This window comes from Pungitius pungitius, chromosome 3 (genome assembly GCF_949316345.1).
Source record: "Pungitius pungitius chromosome 3, fPunPun2.1, whole genome shotgun sequence".
NCBI lineage: Eukaryota > Metazoa > Chordata > Actinopteri > Perciformes > Gasterosteidae > Pungitius > Pungitius pungitius.
This window is the reverse complement of record NC_084902.1, coordinates 4,971,464-4,989,498: the sequence shown is the minus strand read 5'-3', so window position 1 is coordinate 4,989,498 and position 18,035 is coordinate 4,971,464. Positions and strand designations below refer to the sequence as shown.

The window sequence follows — 18,035 nt, the reverse complement described above, 5'->3', positions numbered from 1 at the left end:
TTCCACTTAGATGAAAAATATATATTTTTTCTAAAGGAGACCTGGCCAAGACAGGAAGCAATATAGAAACACATAGACAGAAAAAAAAAACTTAATAGGACGATCTATCATTTGTCATTGGACATATCAAGACTTGAGAATGAAATGTCAGACTAGCAAACTAGAAAACACTTTTGATCAGTTTGCACAGCAGATGAAAGAGGCCTTTGCTGGGGTGTTTTTCAGATGTTAGGACCTACAAGGCCATGAGACCGGCCACTAGTCTTGGAATCCGGCAGCTCAACTCCCCAGATGAGTGGCCGGACAATGTCTGTCTCTGTCCTTTAGTAATTTACCACTGGCTCTGATGTCTCCCTAGCATTTTGATTTATGATTTGATGATGTAATTGACTATGAAAAAAATATACATATTTGAGTCAATACTTGCCATGTGCGAGACATTTTATTACCTTTATTTGAAAGGTTAGTTTAACATCAAATGCATCTCCTTTGTATCTTTACATCAATCATGTTTTGTTTTTTTTGGCAAACAAGATATTAGGACCAATTTCTGTACGGTTCCACTGACCTTTGGAAAGGTCCACAATACGGGCAGCGGCCTACTTCATCTATGACTCTCTTTATCAACTCTCTGACTGCTCCCCCTTTACTTCTTTGACAACCTGTTCTTGACCTTTATAGGTAGAGAAGGCATCGACCTCCCCCTCTTTCTCATTTACTCCCCTCCTTCATCTAGCTCTATTACTCAGCAGCTGCGCTCCTTTTCCTACAGTCGGGACACAATCCAGCGAGAAGTGATGACTAGAGGTGAGGTTTATTGTGTAATTACCCGCTGACGAGATAACGATGCCAGAGATATAAAATGATACCGCTGATATCCTTAAGTAACTAAGTACATTTGTTATTTGCATATTCCCTTGTAAAAGGCATAAGTTACTTGGCTATCTTTGTCTTAAACCGAAATTCCTATGCACCCAAATGCGTTTGCAGAAGCTACGTGGTTGAGGTATTAGTGCATGTCGTCATTGCTTGAACTGAATGGAACAATAAGCCGGCTAAGACATCTTCCGTGCATAGCTTTGGTGTTTTTTGCACATATACACCATGTGTCAGGTCTCTTAACTCCCAAATCTTCCAATTCATTCCTTAGTTCCCCCTGCTTTATAGACTGTCATACGAGGAAGAATTAGATATCCTCTCAATAGCATGTGCTATCATTTGGCTTTTGTGTGATGTTGATGATGTGGCTGGACCTGCCATATCGAATTTATGTACGGCTTACAACAGAGAAATCTTTGGTTTACTGGCAAAGACAGAACTATAAAATACGTTTTTATTTTTTTACATTTCTTCTAACAGGAAAACATTGGAAATATAGTTCATGAGTGACCAATATGAACCATCATCTTTATTAAACAAAGATTTTTACATAGAATTTATGTCAAATGTAAGCTGTGTAAGAAAGGAGTTAGATCACCCTGGTACCAAGAGGATGTTAATTCTGATGCATGCAAATATCAAATACTGTATATACCCCAGTACTCAATTGAATGCAAATCAGGTAGTTCTTGAGAGAACTTGCTCTAGTGTGTAACATATAGAAATATAGACATCCCCACCTGAAGCTGAAGCGCAACGACACAGGAGCACAGTAATATGTGCAGTATGGAATTAGAAATCTCTCCACTCTCTTTTTTTGTTGCAGCTCTTCTTGTAAATACTCACTTGCTATCCTCTCTTCCTCTCTTACTCACTTACTCACTTTCTTCCCTCACCTGCCTGCTGCGATCTAGTGTCTTACTTCCATTCTCACCTTCCCACTTCAGTCTGCTCCTCCTCGTCACCTCTCCCTCCCCTTTCTCCTCCTTTCCTAATACACAAACCGTCACACTGACACTCACCCTCTCTCCTCCTTCTCTTTACTCATGCTCTCTTTCAGCTGCTGCAGTTGCTCCTCAATCTCTTTGCTCTCCTGGGCCAGAGTCACCGTCTCCATCTGCAGTTCTTGCAGGTTCCTATGGCAACATACACACGTACACTCACATAATGTGCAGTCAATCAACAACAATCAATCATCTAAATGACCTCCGTCAGACTGGACAGCCTGGTTTTCATCAATATGTTCAATTCATCCACTGCACTGGTAGATCTCTGTTGCCATGACTGATCAATGGTTTAATCAATTAGAGACTGGATTAGGGTACCAGAAAATCCAGACATCAATTCAGTCAATTAACTGTTGGTAAATGAGAAACTGTAGGGAATTTAAACTTAAACTTCATTTTGCATGTAGGGCATTATCAAGAAAAAAACGTACACTGCACTGAAAAAGAATCGGATCGGAATGAAGGTCACATGGTTTATCTTGCCTGAAACTGCATTTTGTGAAATACTCATTCTGTCGGCAGAATTTAAACGATGGTTCGAACAGATGGAAACAGTATGGCAGCAATGCAACCCTAATGGGCTTTGACCAAATGCTTTAAATCACATCATTGATCTAATCTCGTCTTACCGTGCATTGAGCTTGACAGATTTGGCCTTGTTGTTAGGAAGCACCACAAAGTCATTTAAATTCATGTCTCTGCCGTTTGGGGGCTCAGGTATTCCTCCTGCGTCTTGCGCTGTCCTTGTTACAAAGAGTCTCCTCTGCAATAAAAAACAAACGCAATGGCAAAACCAGCTATCAGACTGGGCCTGGGCTAAATCACACACTACCATAAATGAATATTGCTGCAATGAAATGAATAGCAAGGACAGATTTGCTCAAATTTACAAGAGGCAGTTAAATCGAGCAATTGTGTGCATCCAAACTGTATCTGGCAGACGTAGTGTATGCTTGAGGAATAGCTGGTAACCCTGTTAGGCAGTAAAAGCCAATTAAATAAATTATCCAGTAAGGCGGGCATAATATATTGTCATACAGTAACGGCACGGCAGACACAACTGCAAGTGACTGAGCAGAAGGCAAAGTGACAGTAAGTGGAGGCAATAAGATACTGCAAGTTCCGCTTAAAGTGGGTAAATTCGTAAAAAAGGGCCCTGACATTTCACCTGCCAGTACCCAAAATGAAACCTCTGCCCACTAGACTGTAAAGCGGCGCAGACGCCTAAAGCCGAAAATCTGAACCGTGGTTAAAAACTACACACTTTTTCCAGAAAGGGGATTTTTACTTGTCAAAGCTGGGAAAGCACAGGTGCTACAACGATGGCTCAGTCCCATTTAAGAGCCTATTGAAGCTGTATCGGGAATAAGAAATATCAGGGCATAATAAAAGGATATATCATTGATTGGTATTTTAATCCCACCTGCCCTGACATTAAACGGGTCTCAACGGGAACACGCGCTCTTCCTGACAGCGGCTTTCACGAAAGAAGGCCTCAACACGCGACATCGCGTGAGGGACCAGTGGCAAAAAATGCATGAAAATACGTCTTTTTATCCGAGGCACAGTTGTGTTGTGAGACGAAACACAGCTTCGTTAAAGTGCAGAAAAAGAGTTTAACATTTTTAGTAGTTCGGGACTCGTGTAATTACCGAACAAACAACCACAATAATGGAATTGAATGCACGTAACGTTAGCTGAATGAGAAGCTAGCAAGTGCTCTCTGTAACGTTGACACGACTTAACGTTAGCTAAACTAAGGTTAAACATGACGTTTCGCGTACGTTAGCTTCAACTAATTGCCTTACTTACCTCACCCTCACGTGCTCTCTTTGGCTTACCCGCTTGGTATATCACAATTCGACTTTTACGTTTTACTCCAGCATGCTTTGTTAAAATCAAATAGGAAAACGTGTATTATAATAATCGACGTTTACTATTTCGATATTTCAAGTTTTCGCCGGCGGAATGTTCTGGTCTCCACTCCAGCGAGGGGGGCGTTTGTTGGGCTGTCGTAACCGGGGCAACCGATTGGTCTCGCGATAGTTCCGGGGCTGGTTTGGTTCACCCTCCCTATGGTTTATATTACTGCTGGTGATGTGTCAACAGTTGAGGTTGATTCAACGCAACTATACACACTCCATGGGACATATACATAAAACAAATCATAAGGTCTTCCTCAGCAGTACCAACTGTCTCAGAATATTATAAAATGTCAGTGTCAAATATACTTCCCAAACCTGTCCACACCTGCAGTGGATATTGTATAATTCATAATTATTACAGAGTACGCTTCCCGGAGATAGTAGAGTATCATATAGTTAGTGAATAGTTATTCCATCATTTACAATCAAATGTATTAGTGATGGCCTTGCATACACCCGTTTGTCCCTAACAGAGGGAACTCAAACACATTAATACATGCATCTTTTAAACTCTGAAACCCCCTTCTATCGATACTTTTATTCCTTCTATGTACCTATTCTCCTTTGTCTTCCTACCACAGGACAATTAAGGGCCTCTCTCTCTCTCTCTCTTCCTCTCTCAGTCTCCCTCTCTCTCTTGACATTGTTGCCAAATGACATATGACCTATTGCTCCTGCCATCAGGGAAGTGTGAGTCAATGACTTATTTAGCGTGCCTGTGTGTGTGTGTGTGTGTGTGTATGTGTGTGTGAGCGTGGATGGTCATTTAGGGTCCAGCTGGATTCTGTCTCTGCTGCTAAACAGTAACCCCCCTACGCCCCCTCTTCTGCTCGCATAGACAGCTGGGCATGCTGTAGCATACCGATGAAGACAGGGAATGAATAAGAGTGGGAGCGAGAGATACAGAAAGCATGGGGGGGGGGGGGGGCATGGCATAGCATGAGGCCAGAATAAGAACGCGTCAGAATGCATGAAAGGAGAGGTACAACAGCAGAGCAGTCGCGGGTATAACGACAAGCGTTCTGCTGCAAAATGTCAGCGCTGTTTCATTCATTAGGAGGCAGTGATGATGGCGCTGTACGGAATGTCATCAGCTGGGTTAAACCCTCTTCCGTGGCTTAATGCTGTAAATATATTGACTGGCAATGGTTGGAAAAGCGTTTAGCAGTGAGATCGGTAGCAATGGGGACAGAAAGGAAAGGAAGCAGAGGCAGCCAGAATCAACATTATTTCTGTGACTCCTGTTAGAGCAAATGGTGGAGAAATTAAATAACCTTGAAACAAGTTAAGTTGGTGCTTTTACACATTAATTTGCTTATTCCTACCTTTCCTTTCCAGGCAGTGACGACTGTCCCTGCATGTACAAATGGGGAAGCAGACCAGCTGTCCATAGGAGAATTTACACTGGGTAAATGAATCTATACAGGCAATTCTAATGGTCTACTTCACTCAATCTGCATGTCTTTGGGGGGAAACCAGGGCAAGCTGCAAAAAGAGGGGGGTTCGGGGGGGGGGGGGGCTTTGATGCATAAACAGCTGGCCATTGATCGAGGATCTTCTCGCTTTGACTCTCAGGTAACAGCTTTAATCACTGAGCCCATTAGCTGCCCCTCACTGAAAATGAAAGGTTGGGAATTCGTTTAGCTTTTTACTATTTCAATCCTGACCTGAAATTATCACACCAAATCAAACTAAAGTGCCCCAAATCCAAAGGAATGGGTGATGTAGTAATTGAAGTCAACTCAACTCACCTACAGGGAAGTGAGGCTGCGTGATGATGGTGACAAGTGAAGTCATAACGGCATCCAAAACCAAATGAAGAAAACAAATGGGAGATGCAAAATGGGATGCATGAATATAGAAAACATAGAAGTAATCTTTCATGCTTTAAGACACCTAAATGGTCAATTACTGAGAAATCTCTGAATATTCACAGCTCACACAGCTCGCACATTGCAATAATCACCTATCATGTATCTATAGTATCTGAGAGAGAGAGAGAGACGAGTTGTAATGGAGTTTTTTTTTAAATCAAATATTGTACAGATTTAAACAAAAATGTTCCAGTTGTTTTCCAACATGAACCGCGAGCAGTAAGAAACATTAACAGAAAACACAACAGCCTCAAGGGTATTTTATTTAGTAAATAAGGTGTGGGCTTAAATTGCAACAATGTCAATTAGTCAAATGGAAGTTTGCGTCATTTTGATATCGTACCCTGGTTTTTCTAATGGCTGCTTTTGTTGCTGAACCCACATCCATCTCAGAGTTCCTACCACAGTGAAAGAGTAAAACCACAAAAATAATTGTTAACTCCTGGCAATAGTTATTTCAGAGACCACAAACATAACTTACTCTCACTGTCGTGTGGAAACTCCAACAGCAGATCCACCGAAAATAATGACATTCCCTCTCGCTGAGGTTCTCATCACTGATATATATATATATATATATATATATATATATATATATATATATATATATATATATATCAGGCCACAGCTGGGAGAAGAGGTACTCAGTGGATAGATCTGAGCGATATGATGAGGGGGTACAGAGACCAGAGCAGAGAATGAAGTTCAGTGTCATTACTTTTGGGCCACAGTGGAAAAGGGCATGGACAGGAATACTTGTCCATGTCCTTGACATCATGAAAAGAGTCCAGTATCATGTCTTTCCAAATGATGTCTTCATTCTCCCCTGCCTTCCAGCTTAAGGTCCCACCGGATGATTATCTGGTGTGTAAACTCAAGGCTTATATACTGTACGTGTGTATCCATGTGGAAGTTATTGACTGTCATATATGACATCTGTCGAAGACAAATGTAGACCTCTACAAATCTTAATTTGATTGCCATCGACACTGTATGAAAGCCAGAGATAGGAATAAAACACCATCCAGACGGACTCAATGTTGACAGCAGACATGGTGGGAAAAATGAGTGTTTGAAACACAGAGCTTGACCAACAGACAGTGAGGAGGTGACAGTATGGAAAGAACGATCGGCAACACAGAGGTGGAGCCAGAGGGGGGTATGCAAAAAAAAAAGACAGACGCTGTGTGAGGAAAAGAAGAAGAAAAAATAAAGGAGGGATGAGAACACGGTGCTGTCGGGAACCGATGACCGGCCAGACGTTGGATGTCACTGAGAAAGAGAGGTAATGGGAGCTCCGGGGGGAGGGAGAGCGAGGCCAGAGGGCTGCACACAAAGGCCAAGTGAGAAATCGAGAGGATGACTATGGGAGGGAGAGATGGAGGGATTAGGAGGAGAAACGAGGGGGGGGGGGGGGGGGTAAGGGACGCAAGCGGCTCCTCATCGCAGCAGATTGTGCTGGTGGCTCTCCGTGGCTCACCCCAGACGCAGACCACGCAGATCAATCGGGACCTGGGTGTTGTTGACGGTGAGCAGGTTGATGAAAGGCCAAAAATAAAATGAAAAAAAAAATCAGGGGAGAGGTGATAACGTCGGCCAGAGCATTAAAAAGCATCTGAGTGCTAACAGAAGAGAAGGTGTGGAAAAGACTGCGAAACGAAGGAGGACAAACACAATCCTCCATGGGACGGTGATTAATTGCTAATTTTGGCTCGGGTGGAAGGCTTGACAGCGGGACTGACTCGTCTTGTCAAAGCTGCGTCAAAAGGAAATTGTTTCCTTCCTTTCATATTTATTTTACCTCATTCTTCTCTATACCCCACTCCAGGAAAGGTGGCGGATGTGACAATAGCTGCTGCAAAGGAATCTGGGTCAGACATGACATTTAATAACCAGGGAACAAGCTGATACTGTTTGATCACATCAGCCTATTGTTGTGCCATGGATTACAGAGGCAAGCGGTGGCACGAACAAGATTTAGAATTGACAATTTTCCCTCCAATGTCTGTAAAACACCGCACGGTGAAATACAACTCGGATACCTTTCGCCGCTGGTATTCTTTTTGAATGCTTGATCACTCTTTTCGTTGCCTTTCCCGCTCACACAAACAGATCTTCGCAGGTTCGTGCACACACTCGCACACGAGTGCACGCTCGCGCAGGGGTCCGTGAGTGGGCTGCACCTCTACTGCCATCTAGAGCCCCCGTGCGGTACATGTCATGGCTTGATGGGATGACAGCTATGGCCTGAAGAATGCCCACTGCTTGATGAGGGAGCGGTTCGCTGTGCTCAAGGAGACCTGGGATACTTCGAGGGATGTGATCATATATCGACCGTTTTTTTTCCCGCTTGTTTGTCACAAGCACATTTATTACCTAGAAAACAGCAGCAGTGTGGCGAGCATGTTGGTCGTCGTAGGAGACCATAGCATGTTTACACACGCAATCCGTTCGGATCACTCATGTCTGTTTGGCATTTGGTGTCCAGGCCTTAATGGAAGTGTCTGCGTGTTCGCTGGGGTGCAACTTACACGGGAGCTCTACGGTATGTACACAGCGCCAGCTTCTGATTGACGCCCGTTCGTTTCATTACATCGCATATGATATGTTGCATGGAAGAAGCGGTCTGCACTGTTCACTCCTCTGATTTTTGCGGCCATGTGTGAAGGTTTTGCAAATAGAACATACAGTATTGTAACTAAACTACACTTTGTAAATGTAGACAGAAAACCCTATCAAATAAATAACCCTCACCTGTACCAAGCACACAGCTCATAACTCAACCCAACAGCAGCATCAACACCCATTTAAGAGAAACCTAGTTTAGCGTCAATATTCATCTGAATTTTCTTAGAGAAACGTATGTATTTATCAACCAAGGGTTAGAGGAGTAGATTGGCTGTCATAGTGCCTAGCTTAGCTTAGCTTAGCATGGGGAATTAGCCTGGCTCAGTCCAAAAATCCAAATAAAAGTTCACCTAAAGTTCTTTAGTGAAAGACCTGGAACAGTAATACAGTCAGTTAGCTAATCTCTTTCCCCATCTCACCGGCTGCAGTCAGGCCTTTTCCCTCTCCCTGGCCCCCCCACATCAAACACTGAGGCAGTAACTACTGTTTAGTGGTGGCACATGGTATTTAATTAGCTCTGTTGATCAGTGTTCAGTTGTCCAGCCCCCACCAGTAAACAATCCAGATTTCTAGTTAATCATCACTGTATCAGGCTCCACCACCTGCTAACACTGATTATCTATGGATTAATGACCATCCAATCTCATCTTTCACCCTGCGCAGACATGTACAAACACACATGGAGAAATCGAGCAACATGAAGCTATTTGCCTTTTCCCTTCATCACACCTAATTAAAGTCATGAACACACACACACACACACACATGGCATGACATGCCTGCATACATAGACACAGCACTTGGGATGGACAGTTTCTGTCATCGCAGCACTTTCCCCAAACAGGCTCTGATTAAACAGCAGCTTAGAGCGCTTTAATTTCATGGAAGAACAGACAGCGAGAGAAGGACCATTGGAGAGACACATAGACACAGAGCGAGGGAGGGGGAGAAGGGAGAGGGGACTGTTAGGAATAGAGAGAATAAAACAAGCTGCAGCTGGAGAGTAGATCGAAAGGACGAGAGAGGAAGACGAGAGAGAACGAGTGAGACGCAGCACAGACGGAGATTACTCAGGCCGAATGATGGACAGGATGTGGGGGAGAGAAAGAGGACGTGGAGGGGTGTAAGGGCACAGGAGGAAGGAGATAAGAGAGAAAGAAAGTGAGAGAGATATGAAGGGAGAGATCTCAGAGCTTGTCCAGAATTTTAAAAGACCTTGAACGGGGTGGAGGGGGCGAGGAGGAAAATATATGCTGCAGGCGAGTCAACGGCTTCAATATTTCAGTCCCCTAAAAACTGTGTGAATCCCCATCTAAAGTGTGTGAATATTGCGTGTTTGCGATCTGCCTGGTGTCCCGTCACACAACACGCGTTCCCCGCTACCTGCGTTATCGCTACCTCGACACAAACCCTCCCTGTAACACTTCCGTGACACACGCATGGTTCCAGTTAGCGGCTGAATGGGAAGAGGAGAAGGAGATTATTAGGGGGATATCAGCTGTGGGGGTGTGACCGCGGGGCCAAACGGGCACGCCACATTCTGAGCCGCTGCGCCGGGAGAGCCAATGGCAGATGAAAGGCCTTAAGCCGACCAGCCCGGAGCAATTTGAACGGTATATGTGGAGAATTTCCTCGTTTTCAGGTGTGCTACTCCATAGATTTACACACTGAAGTTGTTCAGTCAAAGGGAGTTTAGCATCCAGAGAGACAACGTGCACACACACACACACACACACACACACACACACACACACGTGCATAACAGGCTTTTAAAAATGCAGGGCTTTATAATATATGTTCAAGTACTCAGGAATCCATTTCAATGTGGCCTAAAGGAGAACTGAGCAGCATGATACCAGAATAGTAATAATATATGAATATTTATGGCACATTCTCTATTTTAAACTGTCTATAGTTGGCACGGGATCTTTACCGCTGGATGGTTAAGTGCCGACTATCTGTGCCTGGAGTGGGACCGTGCCCACAATAATGGAGCTTCTCTACGTGCTTGCTGCACCTTACCTTTACACTGGATACTTCACTTTCCCGAGGATAGACATCAACATCAAACCCTCGCTTGCAGGCTTTCTAACCGTTGAGTTTTTGTAACTGAAATGATGTTTGGAGAAAAAAAAAAAAAAAGTCAAGAAGCTCAACACTGTCTCCTGTAGAGCGGAAACCGAAATAGGGATGAAAATCTGGAAATAGAAATTCCCCGTGACCAGAGCATCAAAACTCTGATTAGTTGGGGTGGTTATTAGCAAGTACAACACATACAGTGTCAGGCTGCTTGATAATGAACACCTTTCCTCATCTTTACCCATCGGACTGCCTGCCATCCTCCACTCACCTCACTTCTTTTGTCTCTTTCACTGTTTAACTAGGATTTCTCTCTTGCCCCTTCTTATTGACCTCTACACTCTCACATCTCCTCCGCCTCTCCGTTTCCAGCCATGCCTCCTCCCCCTCCTTTCTCCATCTTCTGATTCTGTCCTCTCTTCCTCTTATCTTCTCTCTACCCCTCTCACCTTTGCCCTGTTGGTTCCACTCTCATCCGATTTTCCTTTTATACCTGACTCTCTTTTTCCACGACCACCAGTCCTTTTTCTCAATCCTCACCACGCCTGTCTGCATCTTACGCACATCCTCTTCCTCGCCCTTACGTTTTGGCAGACTACGGTAGATAAAGTGTGAAAGAAACCCGTTTTGACTCGTGCGGGCATCAGTGTTTACAACCGAAGTGTGTGTGTGTGTGTGTGTGTGTGTGTGTGTGTGTGCACCTGCTGATCAGCAGCATCGTTGCACACAGTGTCAAAGTGAATAAGCCCTCCTCGATGTTAAGAAGCAAACTGCTGATCAGCGTTCTGATAGACTGCGACTTCCTGCTGTAAATCAAACCACCGTTCTGCGCTGATTCAATCCAGATAAACACACACACACACACACACACACACACACACTGCATAGGATATACAGTTTCATTTAGCACAATGATGGTTTCTTTGGATCAAAATCTTTTGTTTTAGGCTCCTGTCTTTAAGGCGGTGCCACGCTTTAATTGACCAGGTGATGGAATGTAGACACTCAACCACACACTCCTTCCACTGAATGGGACAACAACACACTATGTGTCACGCCCGGGAGGAAGATAGGAAGCAGGCGCAGGGTTCTCAGGTAGGAAAGGAGATCTTTATTTATGCAGCGAAGGTCCTCCAGACAGAGTCTAAAGCGGGCTATGAAATTATCCTAGGTCACACTTCTTCCGATAAAATAAACCAGGAAGAAGTGTGGCTATAAAACTATCAAAAAACAAAATCACTCCGCTCTAGGAGGAAAACAAAAAGGCTTTTAAATTTATCAAAATAACCAACGCACTCTATTGACGGAGGCAACGTCTCAAAAACAAAATCACTCCTTATAGAGGAAAACAAAAAACTTTTAATCTTATCAAAATAACAAACGCACTCTTTTAGACGGAGGCAACGTCCCAAAAACAAAATCACTCCTTCCGGAGGAAAAACAAAGAACTATGAAAGATTAATGTTGCATCTAACCTAGGAATACAAAACTTAAGCAAAACCAAAAACAACCTGCGTGGAGGTGAAGGCACTGGGCCGATCGAAGATCCTGAATAACAACAAAAAGGAACCTGTGACGTGGCAGAACGAGGTAGAACACATGGGTAATGACGAACACACTGGCACAGGACAAAGGGAGACGCAGACTATTAATACACATGGAGGGGAATGGGGAACAGGTGGACACAATCAGGAATCAGGGAAGACAATCAGACTGGTGACACATGAGGAAGGGTAAGTGACCTGAAACGAGAGGAGTTATTATTTCAAAATAAAACCGTAAATGACAAGACAAAATGCCCCACAGAGTAAAACAACAGACAATTTCACCGCGGTGTGACACTATGCAGGCCTGATTTGAGTGCTCCCCATTCACAAGCTTCTGTATATAAAATGCTACAATGGGTTGAATAGCCTTGTGAGGAGTAATATTCCCCCCTCCGGCCATAAAAAATATAATATCCGGTCATTTACGCCTTTACAAGTGCGGCTGTAGTCAAAATTACAAACTCATTCAGGCAGTTTAAGTGTTCAATCCCCTGTTTTGAGATACACAAGAACAGAATATACAGAAGCAGACAGAAACACAGGTTCACTTATGGATTCAAGCAACTAAAAAGTTACAAATCCACAAATTAAATACACTTAATTATAATTACCAACACAGTTATTTTTAATCAATTAAATATCCCACAATCCTTTTGAGTCCTTTTGTGTATCAGATGTGCTTTGTTCAATGTTGTTCTGTTTTTCACCTCAGGGCGAGCAATGTCTGCATTATCAGCCACTGTGGGAAGGTAAAAAATACAATAAAGTGAAAAAACACATGTTAAATTAAGATGCAATAAAAGGCTCTAATGACAGCTGATCCTACACATGACATCATATTTGATGTTATGGGTTATAAAAATGGGTGCAGAAAGCCACCACTTCTGCGCTATAGTCTTTCATTTTGAGCATTTCGATTCAGCTCCCTTGTGTTATTTGTGTTATTCGTCTCTCCCCAACAAGCATTTTATTTTATCCCATCAAGACTCATTGCTATACTTTATTTATGGAATTAATATTACTGTTTCCTCAAGTTCCGGAGCCAATTAAAGTCAGTGAAAAACAACACTACTCTACTAAACTGCTGTCATTAGAAGGATGCGTTGTTGTAATTTTTAGTTCAACCAATAGAAAGATGATGAAGGATCACCACGCAATAAAAGAGGAGTGGAGGCTTTTCATCTGTCAAGTTTCGCTCTTCGGATCTGGATTTTTGTGAGAGAAAAACAATAAATAAAAAGCACTTTACATTATTGGTGTTAATAATTTATATTTGTAAACTCATTTGTTCTACAAAAAGTCCCATCTGATAAGGAACAAGAGCAGATACACATTGTAAGCATAACCGTATGTTGCTTTCTCTCATCCCAACATGGAATGCTCTTATGATCATGGACGGAATTAGAGAGTAAAAAACAAAAGAGATGCGAAACATGAAAGAATGTAATTACTTATGAAGGAAAGTCTTGCTTGGACAGATACCGTTTGATCGCTTGACACTTCTCTCTCTTGACACTTCTCTCTCTCTTTGCGCTACAAAAACAAACAATGACTGTTTGTTTTCTGACACGCTCTGCGGTGGGTAAAACCTTCTGTGCAAACAATGGCCGGGAAAGTGCGCGAAGTCCTCCTCCAATGTGTTGGCTCATTTTAGTTTTATAGTTTGGCTGCAAAGAGGAGCTTTTGGACGATGTTTTACTGTGACAGGAGCATCCTTTCCCTGCCTCGAGGTGTAGGTGAAACTCAAATATTCACTGAGAGCCCCGGAATATTTAGAGACTAAGATGTCTACGATGCAGGGGAAATCAGAGTCTTGTTTAATCCGGGACACATGCCAGAAACCTTTTCACAACCAAACATAAAAATGGCAACAATGTTGGTGTGGAGCTGTTGTGGTGGCATCCCGACGTTCTACTTATCTGAGTCGTCATGACACTCCCTCTCAGCATGTTGGCTGGTGCGCACAAGAAGGCACAACCTGTTAGAGAGTGCGGGTTTGCGAGGGTGAACGCCATTGGGCTGGAAAAATAAATCTAAAGTGTCAAATGTTCACACAGTGTCTGAGTTACTATGATAGCTCCCTTGAGACATGCGTGGGAAGAACGAGTGAGTGTGTGTGTGTGTGTGCTCCAGTTATTAATCTGTATGACAATAAATCGTATTTGCACTGGATGCTGAAATTAACCAGGCAATACCGAGATGAGTACTAAATTGCATGACAAATGTAAATTTGATTTATGGTAATTATGCTGCAGGAAGGCATCCTAAGCCGCAATGTGCATGTAGACTTGGACTAATTCACCTGCCACCAAACTCATACATACAAATGAAGCTATCCTGAAAGTATATGCATATGAGATATTTATGCAGCATCTAAATCGATAACACAATATTACAAACGTAAGGGCTTAAGGCCAATTAATGTGTGAAACATGCATGAACATAAACATACTGAACCCACACACAAAATGAGGTATATTTGCAATAACAAGGACCTCAGTTATAAGATGCAATAAAATCGCCAAAACATTAACCTAATTTGTTCGTAGGCTGTAGATCCGCAACTTGAGGGTTTCATAAATTATATGGATGTATTTTTGATATACAGCCACAAATGATCATAAAGATTCATGCACACGGTACAGCAATGTGTAATGTGATTCCCTGAACTTAAATCATGTCACCTTAAAGACTCACTGAGTGACTGACTACTGAGTTGAGCATGCAAATCGAGTGAATGCACACACACACACACACACAGCACACATACAAACACACAGATAACTGCACCAAGAGACATCGCACAGCAGTGCACTTTAATCAAGGTTCATCTGATTTCTTTGCCTCTCCCTTTCATCACTGGCTTGGTTCATATTCATCTTCATAAGAAAGCAGAGGAACAGGAGCTAGCTCCTAATAGCTTACTGATTTACATTATGAGTGTATCCTGGGAAAGGGGACGGGATAAAATACCTACACACACAGACCTCCTCACCCTCTCTCTAATACACACAGGTACACAAATTCAGATTTTTTTTATATTACTAAAACAAAGCAGAGAGGAAGATAAACACGCACACAAAAAATCAATACCCAAACACGCTAATAGAGAAGAAACCCTGCTACAATCAGACTGGTTCGCACTGGCTCTGCTTGTTTAGCGTGTAACTCAATTTGAAATGCTAACACTGCCATATGGACTATGGGGAATGCAGCCACGGGCTAGCACCATCAGCTCCCTTCCTAGCAATTTAACACCACTGTTTCAGTTGAGCTCAGGTCCCATATTTTATGGGAGAGTGAATTAGATCAATTGGGCATTTTTGGGGCAGACATCGCATACTGGACCTATACTTTGAACTGCAAATGAATGTGGCTCTAATGTACCAAATCATATTTATGTGCCTGACCATGCTTGTGTCTGGGTTGTTTTCCATTCCTGAAGTGTGTGTGTGTGTGTCTGTGTGTGTTTGCTGTAGAGCCATACATTATTGATAATGACCGTAAGCTCAGTCATTAGAATCCATCATCAGTCAGAGATGTGTTGGGTTTCCAGGGAGGAAGAGTAATGACAAACATGATGGAGAAAAAACAAATGACCAAAATTGATCATGAATGGAAATTTGCACAAAAAATCAAACAGGCCAGCATTCAACACAATTACATGCAGTGATATATCAGACGTGGATGTGATGGGACATATATTGTGCAGTAAAGTTAAAAAGACAATCGCATCAATTAGTGACAACGTTCGAGATGCATATTGTCACGAATACAATGATTTTGTATGGCTTAACTTAATGTCAACTTGTTGCCATGGTAACGTCATGCATTTTAAACGCTATGTGCCACAACAGCATAGGTTGTGATCCTTTTACGTATTTCTGTGCGCTAAATGCTAATGTCAGATGATGTACTGTATATGTTTGTTCTCTTAGCTTAGCTTGTTGTCTTTCTAAAACTAGCTCTAAACCCAAAGTACAATTTGAAAGGAATTAGTTAACAATACAAAGTTTTGGACAATTAGGCGTTTTTTAAATTGCTTCAGATGAAAAGTTATTACAATTTATTCTGGAGGAAACATGAATGTCTGAACCAAATCCATGTAATTGCAATCCATCCAAAAGTTGTAGAGTTTTATTCAGGATCAAAGTGATGATCCCGTTGACTAGCACAGCCATCAATGTTAGCATGCCAAATACATAAGTCTTTACATTACTGCTCCGTGTTCACACTGAGAGCCGCAAACTGTCAACACATCTCAAAGACCATATTACAGGAATTTTAGATGAGAAGAATGGAAACACCTCAAATCTCAAACCTCCACTGAGCAAAAAAAGTGTGAATCTAAATCCTTTAGCAAAATGGAACTATGCTGACAAAAGCTTTAATTTGTAAGTGCATATGAAGCTCAAGTGTATTAGACTATTTCAATGAAAATCCGGGTAAGGCCCGAGGCTGGAATCGGCACTATGAAAAGTGAATACGAAGTGCAGTGAAATCAAAACGAGAACCCGGCCTCTGATTCCATGTTAAGTTTCTTCAAAGCGGTGGTAAGAACTTCTGCAGAAATCATAATAAACCACATTTCACTAACTGCCAATCAGCTCTCTGCACTTAAACTGTTCAACCAATTCATTACATGACTTGGAGGAGGAATTGGTGTTTGGACCGCTGAAATTTCTATAAAACGGAGCGAAAGAGTTTTTCAGTGCTGACGACTCCACATTTATGTTTGTTGGCTGGAGACGATAACAGGTGGAGCTCACAGCAAGAGCTCCAATTAAAATCAAAATCAACCTGCCTGCTTGTAATTGCTTTTCCGCCTCCACGTTGAGTGTGTGTGTGTGTGTGTGTGTGTGAAGTTGCTACCTAATTTAAAGACATCCCACAATCATGTTTGGTTATAAGACTTGTTACCAATATTTTCTCTCATGTAACCTGGTTTGTTATATTCTCAATTGATCTCTATGGCTTAAATCACAAAGATTAAACCCTGCACCTTGTCGCGCGTGTGTGCGTGTGTGTGTGTGTGTGTGCGTGCGTGCGTGCGTGTCTCCTGTGGACACCAGAGCACTTTGTGTTGCCGCAGAGATTAGCCTGAGCACCCGGCCCATCAGTATCAATGACTCCTGTATTGCTCACAATACACGCGTCACACTCAGTGATGGAGTGAGCGGAACGGACCTGACGCTCTCACTCACCGGTAAATGGCTGCACTGATGGACTGAGGCTGTTCAGACACACACACAAACACACACACTGGGCCGGTGATGGAGTGAGGCCGTCCGCTCTCCTCACCTCGTGCCCGAGCTGGCTGCCAGCCCAGTGCGGACTTGCCAATTGGCCCTTCCACCAAATCAACCACACAAACTTTTCTGATGAGCTCAGTACAGTACACTGTGCGTCTCACACACACACACACACACACACACATAGATCCGCATGACAGTATTGATTCCCCCTGTACACTCCTGCTGTGCACCTTTGCTCCAGTTTACACTTTTCAGGCATTTCAAAAGTTAGCAATTCTTTTTAAAAAGTGGAGTCCATTGTCATTTGACCCGCCCTCGGGCTCACAGACACTTAAATACACTCTCTTCTCCACATCTAACACTTTTATTATCCCGAAGAAAACTATTACGCTGTAGATTAAAATCCCATTGCTCCTTTGATTGCTTACGTTTTGATGGTCCTTGTAATGAATATCTGCGGCTCAGGTCACAATCATAAGCGCTGCTCCCTCTCCGTATAGAACGCTGATTTCATACATCATTACATATTACACCTATATTTCATTTTGTTATGAACTCTATATGCCAATGTTGATCTGTAGGTCCGTCCACCCCTTTGGTCCAGACGGAAGTATCTCTACAAATACAATGATCTTCAGCGATCCCCTTCACCTACTCAATGAAACAGCATCTACCCCAATGGATCGGCACAGACTTTGGAGCAGATACCCGTGGCCTTCCACCGATTTGTCCTAATAACTTAATGATTTCTTCCAGCGACATTTGTGATGTTAAGTGAAATGTCTATCGGACAAATTAGAATGGAATTGTATACAGACACTCATGTTCCCCTCAGGAATAA

At 42.8% G+C, this 18,035-nt stretch overlaps 1 protein-coding gene across 2 annotated transcripts in view; it reads right to left on the bottom strand.

The window, feature by feature from the left end:
- The window catches only part of zbbx (zinc finger, B-box domain containing), a 39,882-nt gene extending 35,979 nt beyond the window's left edge, over positions 1 to 3,903 (bottom strand). For both annotated transcript variants that reach the window (XM_037478194.2, XM_037478204.2), the window contains exons 1-3: positions 3,699 to 3,903; positions 2,516 to 2,649; positions 1,902 to 2,015 (exon numbers count right to left, since the gene is read on the bottom strand). In XM_037478194.2, coding sequence (XP_037334091.2) covers positions 1,902 to 2,015; positions 2,516 to 2,580 — 179 coding nt within the window. In that variant the 5' untranslated portion in view covers positions 2,581 to 2,649; positions 3,699 to 3,903. The remainder of the gene's footprint in view (positions 1 to 1,901; positions 2,016 to 2,515; positions 2,650 to 3,698) is intronic.
- Positions 3,904 to 18,035: the final 14,132 nt, after the last annotated feature.